Genomic DNA, 22,065 nt, shown 5'->3' with positions numbered 1-22,065 from the left:
AATAGTTTTTTTTTTCTGTTTTACAATATAGTCTCATCTTCTTTATCCTCAATATTTCCCCTTAACTCTTATCCTTATCAAAGTTACCACATACACTATTTGTTGTCATGTTTTCATGGCTAATCAGAGCTCCTAGGAGGCCAAAAATTATGTATCAATTCTATTTTCAATTATCTATCTAGTCAGTTGGCATCTTTTAATCAGCATTATTCACATACAGGTATAAAAAACATAAAGACTGTGCAATACTGATTTATCATCCAACTGTCATTTCTCCATGAGAAGATCATAAAGTCTTTGATGGGTGCATTGCTGAAATCCTAATATTTGACTACAGCTATACCAGGTCAGTTCAACCAGGCTAAAAAAAGAGGACATTGTGGACTTCCCTGGTGGCGCAGTGGTTGAGAGTCCACCTGCCGATGCAGGGGACGTGGGTTCGTGCCCTGGTCCGGGAGGATCCCACATGCCGCGGAGCGGCTGGGCCCGTGAGCCATGGCCGCTGGGCCTGCACGTCCGGAGCCTGTGCTCCGCGGCAGGAGAGGCCACAACAGTGAGAGGCCCGCGTACCGCAAAAAAAAAAAAAAAAAAAAAAAAAGAGGACATTGTCACTAGGTTCCAGTAGGAACTCACTGTCATGTCCAGCTAACCAAACCATCTTAAAAAAAAATAATGTTAAACTTTTTCAAAGCCACCAATGGTCAGTCAAATCTTTAATATAATGCCAGCTCCCTGGTTCTGACTCTTCCAGCTCCCTCTTCACTCTATAAGGACCTTTGTGCTTACGTTGGTCCCACTTAGATAATCCAGGATAATCTCTCCATCCTTAATTCCTCCTGTAACCTTAATTCCCCCTTGACATTTAATATAATATATTCACAAATTCCGGGGATTAGGATGTGGACATCTTTATTCTGCCTACCTCAGCCACTAAATCAGAATTTCTGTGAGTGAGACTCAGGAATCCATACTTTCAACCAGTTGCCCCGGTGATTCCTATAAACATTCAAGCTTATATAACTAGTCTCATACCTACTTCTAGCTATGATACACCTCCCCACCTCTCAATCTCTAAAACAGAATCATTACTCTCTTCGAGGTCACTGATTATTTTTCACTTATTAAACAAAAGTTTAGGGACTTCCCTGGTGGTCCAGTGGTTAAGACTCCAGGCTCCCAATGCAGGGGACCCGGGTTTGATCCCTAGTCAAGGAACTAGATCCTGCATGCTGCAACTAAAAAAATCCAGCATGCCACAATGAAGATCTCGCATGTGCCAATAAAGATGCCAGCGCAGCCAAATAAATAAATAAATATTTTAAAAAAAGAAAGTTTCTTGGTGCCTACCATATGTTAGGAACTCCTTGAGATGCTAGGAGTACAGATAAGATCCCTACCCTCCTGGAATATGCCATCTAATAGGAATTACTTTCTATTACTTCTTCTTCACCAACCAATTCCTTCCTGTTGGACAGATAACATCCTGAATAACAATTCTTCTCATTGCTTCCTCCAACTCATCTGAAAATTATTCCCCGAAACTATACAATAAAAGTATCCTGAAAAAATTTCAGATGTAGTAGAAAGCAAGTTAAACTAGAATACAGAAAACCAAGCTTTCATTTCTAATCCAGTAAGTAAATGGCTAGTGACTTGAAGCATATTAAAACAATTATGAGAATAAATTGCTAAGTTCTATGTCAAGAGTCCTGGTTTCTGCCAATTGGACAATTTGGGGGGAATGATTTCTCACTCCCACTCCCAAAATTAACCCTGGAGAAACTATAGAGGGAAACATGGAATCCAGCAAATAACAATAACAACGAAAACAGAAGTGATAAACTCCTGGGAGGAGGTTGGGTTGTTCTGAATCTGAGGATTGAGTGAGCAGGAATGATTAAGAAAACAGAGAAGATAAGTAATATTGTTAATGAATAAGGGGACATATTACATAACAAGGCAAAGATTAGTAAGAAAATATTATCAACATTATGCCAATAAATTACAAATTTTAGAAAAATTGAAGAAATTCCTCAAAAATATAAACTTACAAAAACTGTCTCAAGAAGAAATAGAAAGAAGTCAAATAACTAGTTTTTTTAAATGAAGCAATATGTATTTATAAAACATATATATAAGGGATTAATATCTAGAATATATAAAGAATTCCTCCAACTCAACAAAAACAGAACCCACTTCAAAAATGAGTAAAGGATTTGAATAGACATGTCTCCAAAGAAGATATATAAATGGCCAATAAGCACATGAAAAGATGCTCAACCATCACTAGCCATTAGGGACATGCAAATCAAAACACAATAAGATACCGTTTAGTATGCATTAGGATACCTATTACCAAAAAAAAGAGAAAATAACAAGTATTGGCACGGTGTGGAGAAACTGGAACTCTTGTGCATTGTTGGTGAGAATGTGAAATGGAAGAGCTGCTAGGGAAAACAGTTTGGTGGTTCCACAAAACGTTAAAAACAGAACTGCCATATGATCCAGCAATTTCACTTCTAGGTATATACCCAAAATAATTGAAAGCAGAGACTCAAAGAGATCATTAAACAGCAATGTTCATAGCAGCATTATTCGCAATAGTCGGAAGGTGGTAACAATCCAAATGTCTATCAAAAGATGAATGAATAAACAAAATGTGGTATATCCATACAATGGGATATTACTCAGCCATAACGAAATGAAATTCTGATACACGCTACATCTTTCAGGTATATTTACTGGATACATTTTCAAAGCTCATTCCAAAAGCTTCTGTGCTTCTGTTGTCAAGAGGTGAAATCTGCACATGGATTTTCAAATTGTTCTGAGGTGTTATATTGACAGTTTGAGGCTCTACTCCACACAGTATGTCGTCTTTCTGATGAGGGCCAAGTTTTGGGAGACGGTTCTTTGCCAATAAAATCTTTGGCAGTTCTTTTGACTTCCAGAAGTAGAATGTGTGTTCATGTACTTGGCAATAACTTCCCATCTTGAATTTGTCCCAGCAAGAAAGAGGCTCACAGTTTTAATTAGCAATTGCAGATCAATTCTCTTCTGACAAATTTTTACTGCCATTTCCACCTTCAACAGTTGATGTCTCTGCATTCTTAGATACTTGGCACATACAAGCCTCAATTTCCTCTTTCTCTTTTCTAATTTGCTCATTAATTTCTTCTGTTTTGGCAGAGCAGCAATTCCTGTTTCTTTTGTAGGTGATGCGAATGTTTCATTTAAGTACAGTAAGCTTGCAAGTTCAAGCCTATCGCAAAGTTTTTCCACTTCTTCCATCATTTTAACTGGCTTTATCTCATCATCAGGAAAGTAATTCCAGGTCCTCCATGAACTTTGAAGTTTTTGCTACCTTTCTCTTTTCTTATATAATTGACATATAACATTATATTAGTTTCAGGCGTACAACATAATGATTTGATATTGCCTTTCCCTCTTAATGGCTTTTTTTCCTGGTTATCCTTTTTCTTCTTTGCCAGTAATGCCTTTTGTCTAACTTCCTCTTTCTCCTTACCTATCCAAGCAGCTCCTAATTCACCTCATCTCTGCTTTTCTTTAGCTTCTTCATTCTTCAATTTTCCTGCAGCTTTTGCTTTTTCCTCTGCTTCTTTCTTGGCTTTTTCTTTTTCTTTGAATTTTTAAAATCCTTGCATCACAGTTATATGCATTATCAACTAACATTCAGTTCATTTTTTCTTTGTGCCCTTGTTGCTCTGTTCTGCTTTTCAATCTCTCTCCTTTCATCAGGACATTCTGCTTTTTTTTCCTTCATTTAAATAAGAAAAATTCTCTCCAATAATAAAAATTATGCCAGCAGGAATAAAATGCCTCTGCATCGTCAAATGATTAATTCATATCACCAAGTTTAGGAACTTTTTCTTTTTTACCACCTGTAATGCATTTCAAACACTTGGGAAAACACTTAGAAGAAATTGTCCTTTGCTTCACTTTTCTAAGGAACTGAGTCATCAAAAGTAAGATCTACACTGTTAATTTCTCCTCTTTTCACTGACTCAGACATTTCATAAGTTTTAGTTATGCAAGTGAAGTTGTCATTATCTCCTTCTTTAACTGATTCACCAGCTGCTTTTGGTATTGCTCAGAACCACTGCTTTATGTGCTGCTTTGGTCTCTCTGTGCATAACTTTGTATTTTACATGAACAAATCCAAGAACTGCATAATGATTCTGGTTCTTCCAGTCGTTGAGATCAAGGGTTTTCAGGAAGAGAAACTATCCTAACTGCAATTCCTCATCTTCTGTTTCATTTAAGTACATCTTCTGTTTCCTCTGACAACTCTTTCTTACCCTCCAGTTCCAGAGGACAGAGAGTGGTGATGAGAGTGCTCAGGGCCAACCCTGCAAGCACAGCAGTTCACATCCTAGGTGGAGGGCACTGAGCATCCTTTCTTGCTCTACCGCAACAGTCCCAGCCTCCCACCTAGGCTCTACAAAGCCCAGGAACCAGCACATGAAGACAGCCAATAACCACTTCCAGATGGAGACTTGCTGGTATGGCCATTTCTTTCAGACTTTCAAAATAACAGATCGCTTTGATTTTCTACAAACTCTTCTAGAGGCTAGAAAAGAGGGAAGTACTTCCTTCCCCTCCTCCAGTCGTACTTATTCTGAGACCTTAGTGCCAGAAACACTAACAAGGACACTATGAGAAAGGAAAAATTACAGGCTATCTCTCTCATGAATATAGTTGCAAAAAACCCGAAAGAAAATTGTAGCAAAGTGAATTTAAGAATGTTTTTAAAAAGATAATTACACCATCACTAAGTTGAGTTTATCCTAGGGATATTAGAATAGTTTCATTTTAGAAAACCTAAAAATGTCATCTATAACATTAATAGATTGAGGAGAAAAATCTTATAAGCTCCTCAAAAAATATGTGCTGAAAAATTTTTTCAAAACCCATTCATAACTTTTAATAATATCTCCTAGTACTAAAACTAGGAATAAAACTTCCTTGAATCTAATCAATGACGTATTAAAGCATCAAACTAAATGGGGAAATGTTAGAAGCATTTTCTTCCAAAAGAAGATCAGAATCAGATGCCAACTATTACCAGGTCTATTTAAGGATGCATGGCAATCCTAACCAATGCAAAAAGGCAAGAAAATGAAATTAACAGGGGCTGGAGTAAAAGATGGGGGCCAGAGCATATGAAATGGCACATGCGAGGTGTCTGGTACAGGCAGCCATGGACAAGATGAGGATTAAATTATGCCCTAACAGGAGCACTAAGCATAAAGGGAGGTAGATAATTTTAATGAAGTTCTTTTTATATGCTCATGCTACTCTGTACCATGTTTTTTCAAAGTTAACATGCTTTGTCAATGAAAAAAGTAAGCGAAAGTGGGCCAGATGGTAAAAGCTTTACTTTATGAAAATAAAAATACTTATACAAACCTGAATTTTCTTTAGTACAACTGGTATTTCCTGATCCCATACATGGTTAGTTCCCCCATCAGAAATATATGCTTTACATGCTGTCACCATTTGATTTGTTACCTAAAATAAATATAAGTCCAGAATAACTATAGGTAGAGAAAGAAATAAAATTTAAGTTTTTTAAATCATAAAAATATGATAAATAGAAACCTTATGGAATGAATTAATTACAGAATATAAAAAACAAAGAAATATACATTCCAGGTAAAACAAAGAAAACCCAAAGTCACATTTACCTACTGTATTTAAGTCTACGTCACTGAGGCCATCAATTTCAAAGTCAACTATATTTTCTCTTTGTCTAGTTCTCCTCTAATTAGGTCTTGATCCAGTCCAACTGTGATTCTTCTCCATCCTTCAACATGCAAACTAAATATTAAGTTAACCACCTCTCACATCCCCCAAAATAAAGAAGGAAAAAAAAAAAAGCAAGACAGCCATTTAAATGGTCTGGAAGTTAAACCAAGATGGCAGGCTGACACACAGAAATTTTGGAGAATTCCTAAAATATGGAAATCACACAGTACCAAATCTACAGAGAAAAAAAAAAGACTAGAGAAAGCCAGAACCCGGTTCTGGAGAAGGTTACTTGAAGGTAGAACAGTTATGGAAGTTTTTCAAGATGGGAGACAATGTGAGGTAACCCTCAGTTGTAACCCTGAACACCGAATTTAGAGCAACTTGTACAGCAGGCAACAGCGACATATGCTGAAAGGACAAAGGTATGAGTGTGGACCACAGTCTTCGAGAAGTGTGGCCCAGGTAGCTACAGCACTCCCAGGAGGACATATCAGAGAAAAAGCTATTCTCACACCCCTCCAAACAGTAAGTTATACTCCTTACTCACAAGAGACAGACAAAATAAACAGAACAGGGAGGCAAATCAGCAGTCTCAAACACAAAGATGGGCAGACAACCAAGAATCACCAAGCAACTGAAGAAAACAAACATGGTAACAGAAGCATTAAATTCAACAAAGAGAGAAAATACAGAAAAGATATATGTAAAATCTTTTAAAATATTTTTTATTAACTAAGTTTATAAGAAAGATATGAGAGGATTTTTACATCATGAAAGAAAAGAACTTGGAAATTGAATTTTTTTTTTGATGCACCAACCAGCAATTGGGACATAAATGAACAGTCAGTGAGTGAGCTGAAAGGTCAAAGGACAAAGATGGACCCCCCGCAAAAAAAAGTTAAGGAACAAGGATTTTAGATTCAAGGGGAGAGAATAAATTGAATAGGTGGATAAGAAATAATCAGAGGTAAACAGGAAAACTTCCCAGGAATAAAGAGAGAGGAAAGTCTTGGGAATGAAACAACCCAGCAAGTATAGAACAAGATAAAGGTAAAAAGAACCACATCACTTTGAAATTTTAGAAGTTCAAGAATGAAGAAAAAATCCTACAAGCTTCCTGGGAGAATAAAATAGGTTTCCCACAAAGGAAAAAAAATCAGATTAGCATCAAATTTCTTATCAACAATTGTAGATAGTATACAACAGTATCTTTACAGTTCCAGGAAAAAATTATATTGAATTTAAGAATCTCAAACTAACATTTGAGTGGTAAGACAAAATGAAGTGATTTTCAGACATGCAGGAATTCAGGGGGTTCACCACAGAACTACTGAAGAATTTTTTTCAGCAAAATAAATAATAAATCCAAGGCAGAGGAAGATGTGGAAATCACAAAACAGTGGTGATCAAAAATGCTAGCAATACTTAGATTTTAGTCTGATCACTTGTTGATTCGTACACTGAAAACACAGTAACAATAATATGGAAGTAGAAATCTCAATGTGGAACATGTAGCAAGGAGGAAGACAAGTGACAGGGAAGAATCCTAAGGTTTTTGCCTTGCTTGGGACATAGACAATGATTAAATCTATTCTTTGATCTAAAAGAAAGTTGAAATGTGACTGTTATGTTCTGCTTGAATCAGTTATAAGTAAATTCTACTCCTGTGTTTCTTGGATGATTTTTCCAATTATTTAAAATAATTAATCATATGGCACTAAATGGGAAGATTTTACATAAACCACAATGTGGGTGGGAGTAGCTAAAGAAGCATTATTTTTCCCTTGATCATTATGTAGAGTCCTTCTTTGTTTCTTGTAACAGTCTAGGCACAATTCTTAGCTCTTATGCAAAACTATTTGGAACAAATAAATTAGAAAATCATCAGTTACTTTTAAACAAAAAACCTGGGGGTTTACCTCTGACAAGCAGAAAGATCCTCTTCAATTAAATACAACTGACTCCAGGCATGCCTTTCTTTTCTCTTCCACAAAGTATGAAAATACAGAACTCTGAGAGGCACCCGAAGTTCCCAATTCCCTTCCCTGGCTCAGAGGGCAAGCACTGTTAACCTTTTCACAGGGTTACAATGTGATTTCTTCCCTTGGAAACTTACCTTGATAAACAATGAGGTCATTCTCTCCGAAGTATTATAGTACCTTGACACACTGTGAATCATTTTGATGGCATTTATCAAATTTTGTATCCCATGTGCCATGGAAACCTAAAATTGAAATATATTAAGCATACATTTATATTTTTAATAACCCCTATCCTATAATATTCAAAGCTCTAAACATACATAAAACAGTGTAACATTTTAATCTTAAAAGTCAAATTTTACTAAAAGCAATGTGGTATCCTTGACTGGATACTGAAACAGAGAAAGGACATGAGTTTTGACAAATGTACCAAGGTCATGCAAGATGTTAACAGGAGAAATTAGATGAAAAGAATTCTGTACGATCACGGCAACTTTTCTGTACATGTAAACTTAAAATTTTATTTAAAGATAAAATATTGGAGGTGAAAGTGATTTTAAGTATTAATAGCTCAACTTGCTCTTTTTAAGGATGAAGAAACTGATATCTTAAAGGGTAAAGTGACTAATGTATGGCCAGAAAGCTAATTAGAAACAGAGTTCAGACTAGAACTCATTTCCTCATTATTCAACTCAATTCACCTTTCAGCAAACCTACTAAGTACCACGAAGTTCTGAGAATACTGGGAGAATTCCAAATATAAAGAAACTATCCTGGAGGAGGTCAAGGCAGGGTGGAAACGACACATACAAAGAAGTGAAATAAGTAGAACAGCCTAGAGCCATCAAGTAGAACAGCCTAGAGCAAAGCAGAGCAAGTACATCCGAGATATCAAACCATTGCTAATGTATATTGAATGATTACTATACGCCAGGCACTAGGGGAAGAGCTTCACATATTATCTTAATTTATGTTGACAATGACCATTTTTTAAAATATTTATTTGTCTATTTGGTTGCACTGGGTCTTAGTTGCAGCATGCATGTGGGATCTAGTTCCCTGACCAGGCATCGAACCCCAGCCCCCTGCATGGGGAGCGTGGAGTCTTATCCACTGCACCACCAGGGAAGTCCCAACAATGACCATTTAAGGCAGGTTTGATTTCATCAGATCTAAAACATCACTGATTGTAAGACTGTACCACTGCTTTACAGTCTACTGAAGAAGGGGGAAAAAATGCTCAAGATGGGGAGTCTAACTCCTACAAAAAACTAAGCCACCAAACTATGCATGAAATTAACAAGCCATGGAGAAAAAGACAGGAATAAAGCCTACCTGTCCCAATCCCGCTCCTTGGGGGAGGGATGGAAAATAAACTATCCTGAGAATTTGTTCCACAAGCTGGTGCTCGCTCACTGTAGTCTGAATTCACACCCATGGTACCAAAAACAAAACAAACATTAGTTCTTTCCTTCCCCCGCAAGGAAAGAACTAATAATCTCAGATGGTGTCAAGTCACGTTCACAATGATTCATAAAACCTGACTGACTGTAAGTTGTGCTCTGAATACAGAGATGTTAAAATGTGAAAGAAAAGTCTTAGAATCTATAAAATAAAGTGTTATGATTATCCCATTTTGCAAATGAGAAAATAGAGATGTAGAGAAGTTAAGTACCTTGTCCAAGGTCCTAGAGCTGTAGCATAACCACAGCTATGTGCCCGAGATTTTGAGATCCTGCTTTTAACCTTGATGTAAATTATAAATCACTATGGAAGAACAACAGAAGGTCAATGGCCTTCCCACCCTCAAGGAGCTAGACTTTTAATTGCTAGGACAATTTAAAATATATAAAAAGATTTTTTAATAGTGGTGGAATAAATAAGCCAGGAAGAACAACTACTTTTGAGTGTACTGTATGTCCTAGTTATGAGGTGTAACCATGACATAATGAAATCAATTTTAGGTGGCTTATGGAAATTAGTATCGTCACTTTGTAGTTAACCCTGTATGTCAGAATTCATATTATACGTGTTATCTGTAGACCAAAAAGATTCTAATAAAAATATGCCTAGAAGGAGTCCCTTCCAGCCTCAATAAGGCAACTCTACAAAGAATGAAAAAGGTCTGGGGACAGTATCAAATGGGCCCACCAGGGAAATACCCTTCATCTGAATTTTAAACATCATTATTTATAATAGTAGCTCCTTGAGTGCACAGTTCTTATCTATATATAGTGTTGGCACATTTTATGCATAAAATATATTAGTCGATATGCCAACAGCACAATATCAAGATGATAAAATGAAACACAAAATTCATAAAATTTTATCAACAAGAAATGGAAGCATGAGTCCTCTACACTTTTCCTGCTCAACTGACAGTTACAAACTAAACAGCAGCTTCTGGTTTATTTTAAGGAGAATAAAGAAAATGAGAAAAAAAGAACTTTTGAATCTACAGAAATAGTTGGTATATGAGGGAGAAGAAATTATAAGACTTAATACTAACAGTACTTCTCTAATTTCAAAAGATAATGTTAGAAACATTCCTACATCAGAGAATGTAAAAAGCTCAATGATAACAATAATAATAAAGTACATGCATTGATAGAGGATTGAACAAAGTTTTTTAAATTACTAGGATGAAAAGAACTAAAACCAAAACTAAAAGATTTGAAAATTATATGAATTTAAATAAGTCTTTTGAATCAAGAAGTTGAAATTAGTATACCTTAAAATTTACAGGTCTTGGTAACAGCAAAAAGCATTATATCTTTCTTCCAAGTTTACTTTTTATAGTGAAAAGCTTTAAATATATTTTTAAAAGTACAGAGATGTTATAATATTCATATACTTTCTCTTTTTTGCATGTTTATTTTATTTATACAATTTTTAAAGGGTATGTATTCTTTTATTATGTTGAGGTACATTCCTTCTATACTCAATTTATTGAGAGCTTTTATCATGAAAGGGTGTTGTATTTTGTCAAATGCTTTTTCTGCATCTATTGAAATAATCATATGATTTTTATCTTTCATTCTATTAATGTGGTGTATCACATTTATCCATTTGCATATGTTGAACCATCTTTGCATCCCAGGAATAAATCCCCCTTGATCTTAGTGTGTGATCCTTTTAATGTGCCGTGGAATTTGGCTTGCCACTGTTTGTTGAGCATTTCTGCATCTATATTCATCAGGAATATTGACCTGTAATTTTATTTTCTTGAGGTGTTCTTATCTGGCTTTGGTATCAGCGTAATGCTAGTTGGGCACTTTCTTTTGCTCACTCCTGGGTCACTCACTCTAGGGGAAGCGAGTTGTCCTGTGCAAAGGCCCATGTGGTGTGCAATAGAAGTGGACTCTCCCCAGTCAGCCTCCCCTTCAGAAGAGACCACATCCCAAGACAGCAGCTTGACTGCAGCCTCATGAGAGACCCTGAAGCAGAGGTACTCAGCTACGCCGTCCCTGAATTCCTGACCTACAAAAACTGTGATATAATAAGTGCTTACTGTTTTAAGCCACTCGGTTCTGGGGTAATTTGTTATGAAGCAATGAATAACTAATATATTTGTCTTGCTCAATTCACAAATCAGGTCATAGTTATGATAATGCTATATATTTAAATGTAGGTTAAAATAATAAAATAGTTTATAATTCATTACAGATATATAATAGGAAAAGATATCTTTTAAATAACTTATTTCAATATGTTTTACCCAATACACACACATTAAATTCATTTTATGCGCTAATTTTTATTTTATTTTTTTTAACATCTTTATTGGAGTATAATTGCTTTACAATGGTGTGTTAGTTTCTGCTTTATAACAAAGTGTATGCACTAATTTTTTAAACTACACTTTAAAAAGAATACTTACTAGATCACAGTTATAGAGAGGCTGACATACTTTTTCTAGAGTGTACAAATATCTGACATTATCTTTTGATTCATTTGCTGTATCTGTGATTCTTGCATCCAAATCACGCCAATTCTAAGAAAAGAAAGTATAAGAGTCCTATGAAACATCCAAATATATCACTGTGCTACGGTTTAATCATGAAATTCAAGCTGTCTTCCCTAATCATACATATACTAAAAGAGTAGATACTTAAATGTGATTGATATATCTTTTTCTTATATTATTTAAGACTTAAAGTTATTATAAAAACCTTAAGTGACTTACTAAAACTGAAGGCTCATTCTGTTTGTAATTAACATTCTATCTGTTGGCTTAAACCAGACCTGCTTCTACCTGGAGTGACTTTTCTAGGTTAGAAAAGTGACATTACATTATTCTGGGTCTTCAGGAAAGAAAATATTCCATCAGCAAAGTGTATTTTTCACGTCCAGAAATAATGTGCAGAGATGTTCAGGGACCATGGTGGTTTGCCTCATCCACCATACATAACAATTGATTAATAGCCATAGTAATAAAGGACTACTAGAATCAGAACAAAACAGTATCTGAAACTTGCTGAATGAGGGAAAGATATAAACAAACAATTCTCAGGAGAATAAATGCAAATAGCAAACAAACGTTAAAAGATGCCCAACTTCATTATTAATAAGGAAAAGGCAAAATACAACAAGCCATTTTCCACATGTTGGACAGGGAAACAAAAATTTTTAACTGATAATAAGTATTAACAAAGTTGTGGAGTATACACCCTAGGGAAATACTTGCTTGTAGGCATGTAGAGGCTTTAACTGTAGTAATGTTTGTGAACACATAGAAAAGGAACAATTTTCCTCAAAAAGTTAAACACATTGAGCCAGAAATTCCACTTCCAGGTATATACAAGAAAAATGACAACATATGTCCACACAAGAACGTGTACAAGGGGCTTCCCTGGTGGCGCAGTGGTTGAGAGTCCGCCTGCCGACGCAGGGGACACGGGTTTGTGCCCCGGTCCGGGAAGATCCCACATGCCGTGGAGCGGCTGGGTCCGTGAGCCATGGCCGCTGGGCCTGCGCGTCCGGAGCCTGTGCTCCATGGTGGGAGAGGCCACGGCAGTGAGAGGCCCGCATACCGCAAAAAAAAAAAGAATGTGTACAAGAATGTTCACAGCAGCATTATTCATAATAGCCAAAAAATAGAGATAATGCAAATATCCATAAACTGATAAACAAAATGTGGTGTTATCTATAAAATGGAACATTATTCAGCTGTGAAAAGGAATGATTACTGATACATACTACAACATGGATAAACCTTGAAAACACCAAGTGAAAGAAACCAGTAACAAAAGACCACATATTATATGATTCCATTTGTATGAAATGTCCAAAACAAGCAAATCTATAGAGATAAAAAGTGGATTGGTGGTTACTTAGGGCTAGAATGAGGGGAAGGAGACAGAGGGAGATGGGAGGTGATAGCTAAAGAGTACAGGGTTTCTTTTTGAGGTGATAAAATGTTCTAAAATTGATTGTGGTGATGGTTGCACAACTCCGTGAATGTACTAAAAACCACTGAATTTTGCTCCTTAAATGGCAGAAATGAGTAATATGTGAATTATATCTCAAGACTGTTGAAAAAAAGAAAGGAAACAATTTATCTAAAAACAAGAAAATGATTAAATAAAACCTGATGCATTAACATTATAGAAAACGAAATAGCCTGATCTGATAGGTATAACTCTCCAAGACATGCTGTTGGGGGGACCAGGGAGTTAAAGAAAAATAGAGTATGATGATGCCATGTAATTTTAAAAATTTAGAAACACAAAACAAATATATATATATATATATATATATATATATATATATTTTTTTTTTTAAAGGAAGAAACAGAAAAGGACCTGGAGAGAATCAAGCTAAACTGTTAATAAATATGACCTCTAGGAAAGGAGATGGAATAGTGGGGATGAGATGTAAGATAGAGGACATTTTTGCTTTTGACTCTCTATATAGTCCTCTAATTCAATAAGCCTCTATTGATTTACAATTTCAAAAACAATTTAAAAATAAATAGCAATCACCCCACAGTAGTACTGTCAAAACTGGTGTGTGAAATATTGAGAAATAAATTTTTATTTCTATACTTCCTTTTCCTCTTCTGGAAGTAACGATGGTACAAGAGAAAGCCTTACTCAAAGTTTTAACACTTCTAAATACATGGTGCAAAGTATATGATGCGAAGAAGCAGTTCAAGAAGGGTAATTTTCCAGTTGGCTGCTCTGAAGTAAACTTTAAAATACAAGGCCTTTTACCTTTAAGAGTTTGGAGCGTGCAACATTAAGCACATTTATAACAGCCTTACAACTTGGCCCTTTAATCTGTTCAATGATATAACTGAATTTGGCTGACATGCGTTTCCAGTGTTCCAGTTCAGTGAGAGGACCTGAGTTATCAGCTTCTTTTCTCATCTGCACACTTTCAATAAGTACCTGCAATCAGAAAAGTTCACAGAGTATAGAAACGTTACTTTCTTCTTTTAGAACCTCATTATTTGCACCTTTTCAAAGAAAGTTAAAAGTACAAATAACATCCAACACTGAATAATATTAAGAACTCTTAGCAAACTAAGACTAGAAGAGAATTTCTTTACCATGATAATTAGTACCTGCCAAAAGTCTGCAGCAAACATCATACTTGTTTTATATGTATATTATAATTTTTAAACATCTTTATGGGAGTATAATTGCTTTACAATGGTGTGCTGGTTTCTGCTGTATAACAAAGTGAATCAGCTATACATATACATATGTTCCCATATCTCCTCCTGCTTGTGTCTCCCTCCCACCCTCCCTATCCCACCCCTCCAGGTGGTCACAAAGCACCGAGCTGATCTCCCTGTGCTATGTGGCTGCTTCCCACTAGCTATTTTACATTTGGAAGTGTATATATAAGTCCATGCCACTCTCTCATTTCGTCCCAGCTTACCCTTCCCCCTCCCCGTGTCCTCAAGTCCATTCTCTATGTCTGCATCTTTATTTCTGTCCTGCCCCTAGGTTCTTCAGAGCCTTTCTTTTTTTAGATTCCACATATATGTGTTAGCATACGGTATTTGTTTTTCTCTTTCTGACTTACTTCACACTGTATGACAGACTCTAGGTCCATCCACCTCACTACAAATAACTCAATTTTGTTTCTTTTTATGGCTGAGTAATATTCCATTGTATATATGTACCATGTCTTCTTTATCCATTCATCTGTTGATGGACACTTAGGTTGCTACCATGTCCTGGCTATTGTGAACAGAGCTACAATGAACATTGTGGTACATGACTCTTTTTGAATTATGGTTTTCTCAGGGTATATGCCCAGTAGTGGGATGGCTGGGTCATATGACAGTTCTATTTTTAGTTTTGTAAGGAACCTCCATACTTTTCTCCAGAGTGGCTGTATCAATTTACATTCCCACCAACAGTGCAAGAGGGTTCCCTTTTCTCCACACCCTCTCCAGCATTTATTGTTTCTAGATTTTTTTGATGATGGCCATTCTGACTAGTGTGAGGTGATACCTCATTGTAGTTTTGATTTGCATTTCTCTAATGATTAGTGATGTTGAGCATCCTTTCGTGTGTTTGTTGGCAATCTGTATATCTTCTTCGGAGAAATGTCTATTTAGGTCTTCTGCCCATTTTTGGATTGAGTTGTTTGTTTTTTTGATATTGAGCTGCATGAGCTGCTTGTAAATTTTGGAGATTAATCCTTTGTCAGTTGCTTCATTTGCAAATATTTTCTCCCATTCTGAGGATTGTCTTTTCATCTTGTTTATGGTTTCCTTTGCTGTGCAAAAGCTTCTAAGTTTCATTAGGTCCCATTTGTTTATTTTTGTTTTTATTTCCATTTCTCTAGGAGATGGGTCAAAAAGGATCTTGCTGTGATTTAAAACATCATACTTAAAGATGAAATTTTAGAAAATACCACTTGAAAACCAAAGACAAGACAATTTTGCCACTATCACCACCTACTTCTATTCAACCAGGTCATGGAGATCACAGCACAAGATAAGGAAAGTAAACAAAAGGTATAAGAATTGGAAATTAAAAAACAATGGCATTATCATGGAGGGAATGGTTGGCCACATTTTTAAAATTCAAGAATATCTAAAGACAAACTTTTACAATTAATAAAAGTGAATAATTCAGTAAGGTTTGGGGCTGTATATATAAATATCAGTAGCATTTCTCTACAAGCCATCTAGCAATCTGAAAATGTAATTTCTAAAATGATAGTATTTGCTATAACAAATAATAACAATGTAAGATATCTAGAGATTAACAAAAAATGTACAAGATCTTTTTGGAGAAAATTAGAAAACTTACTTTCAGCACACAAAAGAAGGCCTAAATCAGTGGAGAAATATACCACATTCATGGATGGAAAGATTCAACATTATAAAGATGGAAATTTTCTCTAAATTAATGAAATGAAATTTATTTCATGCAATGAAATTTCCAGTCAAAATCTCAACAAGGTTTTCTTTTCATGATACTTAGCGAACTAGTCTTTTTTTTTTTTTTTTTTTTGCGGTACGCGGGCCTCTCACTGTTGTGGCCCCTCCTGTTGCAGAGCACAGGCTCCGGACGCGCAGGCTCAGCGGCCATGGCTCATGGGCCTAGCCGCTCCACGGCATGTGGGATCTTCCCAGAGAGGCAGGCAGACTCTCAACCACTGCGCCACCCGGGAAGCCCCAGCAAACTAGTCTTAAAATTAATTTGGAAGAACAATCAACCAGAAATAATCAATGCAATTTTGAAGAAAAATGATGAAAGGGAGTTGCCATACCAAACGTTGATTTAGTAAAAAGCAACATAAATTAAAGCAGTATGGTATGAGTACAAAAAACAAATAAGTAGACAGGTGGGATAGATAAAGGGGTCTAGAAACTTGATAGGTATTACAAATTTGCTGGTAAAGAATGGACTACTAAATACACTTCTGAGACAATTGGCTAACCATATGGAAAAAGACAAAATTAGATTCCTACCTCACATTATACACACACAAAAATAATTCCAGAAAGATTAAAAACCTAAATGGTAAAACATTTAAAGAAAATATAGGAGATGGGGGTAAAACTATAAAGAAAAGCACGGAACTGAACATCATAATTGCCAAGAAAATGATTACCACTAGGGAGAAGAAAAGGGAGTTAAAATTGGGAAGAAAAATGCATGGAGATTGCAAGGTGCTGGTAATGCTCTATGTCTTGTGCAAAAGTTACACAGGTGTTAATTTTACAATAATTTGTTTATTTTATTTTTATTCATTTGTTCATTTCTGTATATTTCAGTATTTAAAATAAATAAATAATTTAGGAGAATATCTTCACAACACTGGAGTAGGAAAGTGTTTCCAAAATACAAAAAGCACAAAGCTTCTAGTCACCGGAGGTAACTAAATTGAGGCTGGATTACCATTTTTAAAGACATTTACATTAAAATGTAAAACTTCCACATGACTAAAGACACCAATACTAAATGAAAATGCAGGACACAATGGGGACCAACAAAAGATTAACAGGCGGAAAATATTCAAACTCCAACAATTCAGTTAAGATATCATCAAGCAATCTGAAAGAAAACTAGGTAAAGGATATGAACAGGCAATTCAACAAGGAGGAAATCTAAATAGCCATTAAACGTCCACAGCCTCAACGGTGTTCAGGGTAATGCAAAATAAACCAAGATACCATTTCACATCCAACATACTGGCATCCATTAAAAATCCAACAGTCCCAAGTGTAACGAAAGATATGAAGACATGGGAACTCCCATTTACTTCTGTAAAAAAATATAAGTTAATATAACCACTATTTGGAAGACCTTATAGTACCCAATAAAAAATCTATACTACTTCTCTCAGCCATTCCCTGGGAAACTCTTGAACATGTGCAAAAGAGACCAGAATAAAGATATTCATTGAAGATGTATTATTATTGTTTGTAACAGGAAAGAAAGTAGAAACAACTGCTTTCTGAGGGAACAGGTGAGTTCTCTACCTCCTTAAACAGAGGATACTAGACATAATTTGAATGTCTCCTAAATGTCTGGAAATCTACAGAATAAACGGATTCTCTCATAGAGGAATACCAGACAATAGTTCAGTGAATGAATTAAATTTACTTGTACCAACATGGATGAAAGAGAATGTTAAATAAGAAAAAAAAAACTGTAAAAGGATACCATTTATGTAAAGATTTTAAACACAAATATATATTCTGTATTTTCATATATATAATATAAAGCTTATAAATATGCAAATGCAATAAAAGTATAAAACTTTCAGGGGAATGGAGGAGACAATAACATCAGAATGGTGGTAATATACAGGGAGGGAGAGGAAAGGGTTGGAGGATTTAGTGAAAATAAGAGATCTGAAGCAAAAATAGCAAATGGTTAGTATCTGTTTAATCTCAGTGGTACTTACAGGGGTGTTTCTCATTTTCTGTACATTTTTTATGCTTATAACTTTTCATAACTACAATCGTGATGGAATTAAGAATACAAATGAGTCAAAATACATAGTTGATTTTTCAAACCTATGAAGCTTCTCTCTAATCCATGAAATGCTTGTAATTTTAACCGTGGTTATGGAACTCTTTCCTAATCTTATTATAAGTTTCTCCACCTCCTTAAATAAAGGATACTAGACATAATTTAAACTTTTCTTAGTGGCTGAAAGTCTATATAATTTGAATCACTGAATTAAAGAATGAAAATGGACCTTAAAATTAACTAAATCAAGCAACACTTTTGATGTTTAATTCCTACTACAACATTATTCATAGATGATAATCCAACCTCAAATCGGATACTTTCAGGGATACAAAACATTCCATTTTCGGGTGGGGGCAGAATTCTGTGAGAAAGTGATCCTAATAAAATCTCCCTCCTTATAACCATCACACTCCACTCTTAATTCTGCCTGTTAGGGCCATTACAGTACAAGTTTAAGTCCACATGAAATACCATCAAATATTTGAAGACATCACGTCACTCCTAGGTCCCCTTCTTTTTCAGGTCAAATATGTCCACGTACTTTCTTTGAATGACATTGTTCATATCCTTGGCCAAGTTTTCTCTGAAATGCCCATTTCTTAATGATTTATAGACATTCTTTACATATTATGGATACTAACTCTGTTACATATGCTGATAATATTTTCTCCCAGAAGGTCAATTATCTTCTAATGTTGCTTACAGGGATTTCTGCCATATGGATCTTACATTAATTTGTTTATATAGTCATATATGTCAGGTTTTTCCTTTCATGGCTTCTGGGGTTTGTATCTTAATAAGATATTAATATAGTTCTACATTATGTTCTGATTCAAGTATATTTTTTGTTCTATTTTTCACATTACTTTTTTAAGGCTGGATTCGTTCACTCAACATGTTTTTGAGATTCATCCATGTTGTTGCGTGTATCTCTTTTTTTAGTTTTAGCTTTCATATTTATGTCTATGATCCATCTTGAATTAATTTTTGTGTATGACAAGAGGTCAAGGTTTATTTTAGATGTAATATTTTTTAAAGAAGTCTCCCATTTCTTGCACTGATTCTGCTTAACTGGAGACCATTTGCTACAATTGCCCAACATGATTTTCCTTTTTCTTTTTTTGGCTGTGCGGCTTACAGGATTGTGGGATCTTAGTTCTTAGTTCCCCAACCAATGTGAAAGCGCAGAGTCCTAATCACTGGACCACCAGGGAATTCCCCCCAACTTTTCTTATTTCAAGTTGCCTAATCTCCTTAGGTTAAGCTATTTCTTTTGCTTGCTCATTTTTATAAAAGAAGATCTATTTTGATTGATCATGATAATTGGAGGAGATCTCCTCAGCCACTGTGTAGGACACAGCTTGAATTCCACAATGGCTTACAACTCCCTCTTCCTATGCCAACTGGCATAGGAGGCAGCTGCAGGAGTCCTTGGTGGACAATTACTTCGAGTACCTAGGGACACCTGGGAGCAAATTTTGTGGCCAGCACTCCAGGCCTTGATGGAGTTTCCAAAGTCCTCCAATTTTTCCACTCCAACTACACCTCCCTCCTTCTAACAGTTCTAAGAGAGGTAAAATCAGAAATGTTTTTCTCTAACTCTTGCTTGCTCAAGATTTTTCTCCCCTAGTCCTCATTCAACTGAAGATTTTCTTCTCCAGTTTCACTGTCCTGTGCCCATGAACTAGAGATCTGTGAGTTGGCTTCTAGAGTCCTCTTTCTGTTTAGAGCAATTACCTAATAATTGGTTGTGGTCAACGTTTGTAGTGTAAGTTGGCACCTCTCAGAATGTTGACATATACCCCATTCCTATCACTGCTTTTCTTACTGCCAGAGAAAATGTATTTGGCCAGAGAGCTGCAGACTTGCCACTGCAGTACTGATAGGAATGAGCCTAGTTTGAACCTCTCTGTCAACACAGACAATTCCATTGATCAAGCCAGAGGTATTTATTAAGTGTCTAGCATTGTGGCTATAGTCTCTTCACTGTGTACTTTTCCTCTCTCTCTAATGAAGAGCATAAACAATACATAAGATATTGGAGATAAATCCTGGCTATTTCTGTTTCTTCATTATTCCATTCTCAAGCCATAATGTTATGGTTTCCTCCTTAAAGTGGGAAATATCTTAAAGTTGATATTAAGTGGTCCAGAGAGAACAATGATTTTGCACTAGAATCAAAAATAGGCTGAATTTCATAGTAGAATCTGGAAGGCTCCTCTTCCCTTTACTTTTAGGGACAAAATGCAGTGACTAGGACACAGATAAGAACTATGACTCACATCTGGTGAAATCACTCAGGTCGGCTCACCTGTTCAATCTGTCTGTACCATATCATCAGCACGTCCTCTAGCTGACGAACAGTTTCTGAATTGCTAGCTGCGAGTGTCACTTCTTCAAAGGTATGCAGTTTGGAAAAATCAACATTGTCTATCTGCTTTAACTTAACTGTTCCCTCAATACTTATTCTAGCACCTAAAAGGGAAAAAATAATATTGACAAGAGGTGTTTAATGTCAATCCATTAAATGCCAATGTGCGGTTTCAAGCTGTAATTACTAAAATGTTAGCGATCTAACACTTTATAGAAATATAATTCTAGTTGATCATTAGACTATGACTATGATTTATTAATAAAATTGCATATTTTAAAAATATGAAATAATATAATTTATATTTTAAAAAGAGTTCATCATAATGTATGTATTTTTAAATATGGTAAAAATTTTCTCAAATAATATAGGAAGAGAATCCTCCTTCTACAATGGGAGATATAAAAGAAAATGTATCTTATGCCTTCAGAGATCCGTGGAAAGAGAAGTTCTAATGATTTGATATCTTATCTCTAGGTCTCATAATTGCTTTGATTAACATCTTCTATTAAGATGGAAATGTTTTCTCTAATGCTTATTTTTAATATCTTATAGTTAATTTGCTCATTTGTAGTAACTGATTAAACATTAAATACTATACTTACCATCTAAAGATGAAAGGTATCTGCTGATGGTTTCAGTGAAAATGTGTTTTTCAGATTCTCCTTGCTGGGACTGGTTTAAAGCACCCCAATTATTTGTCGCAAGAATAGCTGGTAGAAATATATTTGCCAGCATATTCCTAATCCCAACTAGGAGTCCTTCTGATACGTCCAGAAAAGTAAATAGCACTTCCTAAAAGGGCAGTGTTCAAATGTTATTTTACATGCTGATCCCATTAAAGAACTGAAAATCATAACCTATTTTACATTACAATAAGTATAGACAATATATCTTATAAACTATTAGGAAAACTTAAGTGGTGAATATTAAGGTTCTAAAATCAACAAACTTATGTTCTGCCCACACTTAACCATTCACATACTTGCTCATCAAGTAAACACTTTCCCTGGTGCTTTAATTTCTGCATAGGGAAGGAGATATGGCCTGGAGTCCATATAATGTGAGGGAAATGAAACTGAGCCTCCTACATAAAGAAAGTTCTAGGTGGACAGTTGCCCTGTCCATGAAAAGGGGACGAGAAAAACTCTGTCAGTTGAGGTAAAAAGCAATGAAACTAGCCCTCTGCCCAGAAATTTGTATGGAAAAAACATTGGTCAAAGGGTACTAACTTCCAGTTATAAGATGAATAAGTTCTGGGGATCTAACGTACAGCATGGTGACTGTAGTTAACGATACTGTATTGTATACTTAAAAGTTGCTAAGGGAGTAGATCTTAAATGTCATTACCAAAAAAGAAGAAAAAAAGGTAATTATGTGAGGCAATGGAGGTGTTAGCTAATGCTATGGTGGTAATCATTTCACACTGTGTTAAATCAATTCTTTGTATACCTTAAACTTACATAACGTTATATGTCAATTATAT

General features: G+C 35.5%; 1 protein-coding gene and 1 pseudogene across 1 annotated transcript in view; both read right to left on the bottom strand.

The window, feature by feature from the left end:
* DNAH8 (dynein axonemal heavy chain 8) overlaps window positions 1-22,065 on the bottom strand; it is a 323,349-nt gene that overhangs the window by 283,724 nt on the left and 17,560 nt on the right. Inside the window, exons 6-11 of the mRNA XM_032647945.1 lie at window positions 21,185-21,374; window positions 20,520-20,683; window positions 13,970-14,146; window positions 11,635-11,748; window positions 7,889-7,996; window positions 5,431-5,532 (exon numbers count right to left, since the gene is read on the bottom strand). Of these exons, the coding sequence (XP_032503836.1) occupies window positions 5,431-5,532; window positions 7,889-7,996; window positions 11,635-11,748; window positions 13,970-14,146; window positions 20,520-20,683; window positions 21,185-21,374 (855 nt within the window). The remainder of the gene's footprint in view (window positions 1-5,430; window positions 5,533-7,888; window positions 7,997-11,634; window positions 11,749-13,969; window positions 14,147-20,519; window positions 20,684-21,184; window positions 21,375-22,065) is intronic.
* On the bottom strand, window positions 2,581-4,289 carry LOC116761716 (annotated as a pseudogene).

Source organism: Phocoena sinus, chromosome 11 (genome assembly GCF_008692025.1).
Source record: "Phocoena sinus isolate mPhoSin1 chromosome 11, mPhoSin1.pri, whole genome shotgun sequence".
In the NCBI taxonomy this organism is placed as follows: Eukaryota; Metazoa; Chordata; class Mammalia; order Artiodactyla; family Phocoenidae; genus Phocoena; species Phocoena sinus.
The sequence above is the reverse complement of the archived record's forward strand: the minus strand, read 5'-3'. Positions and strand labels throughout refer to the sequence as shown.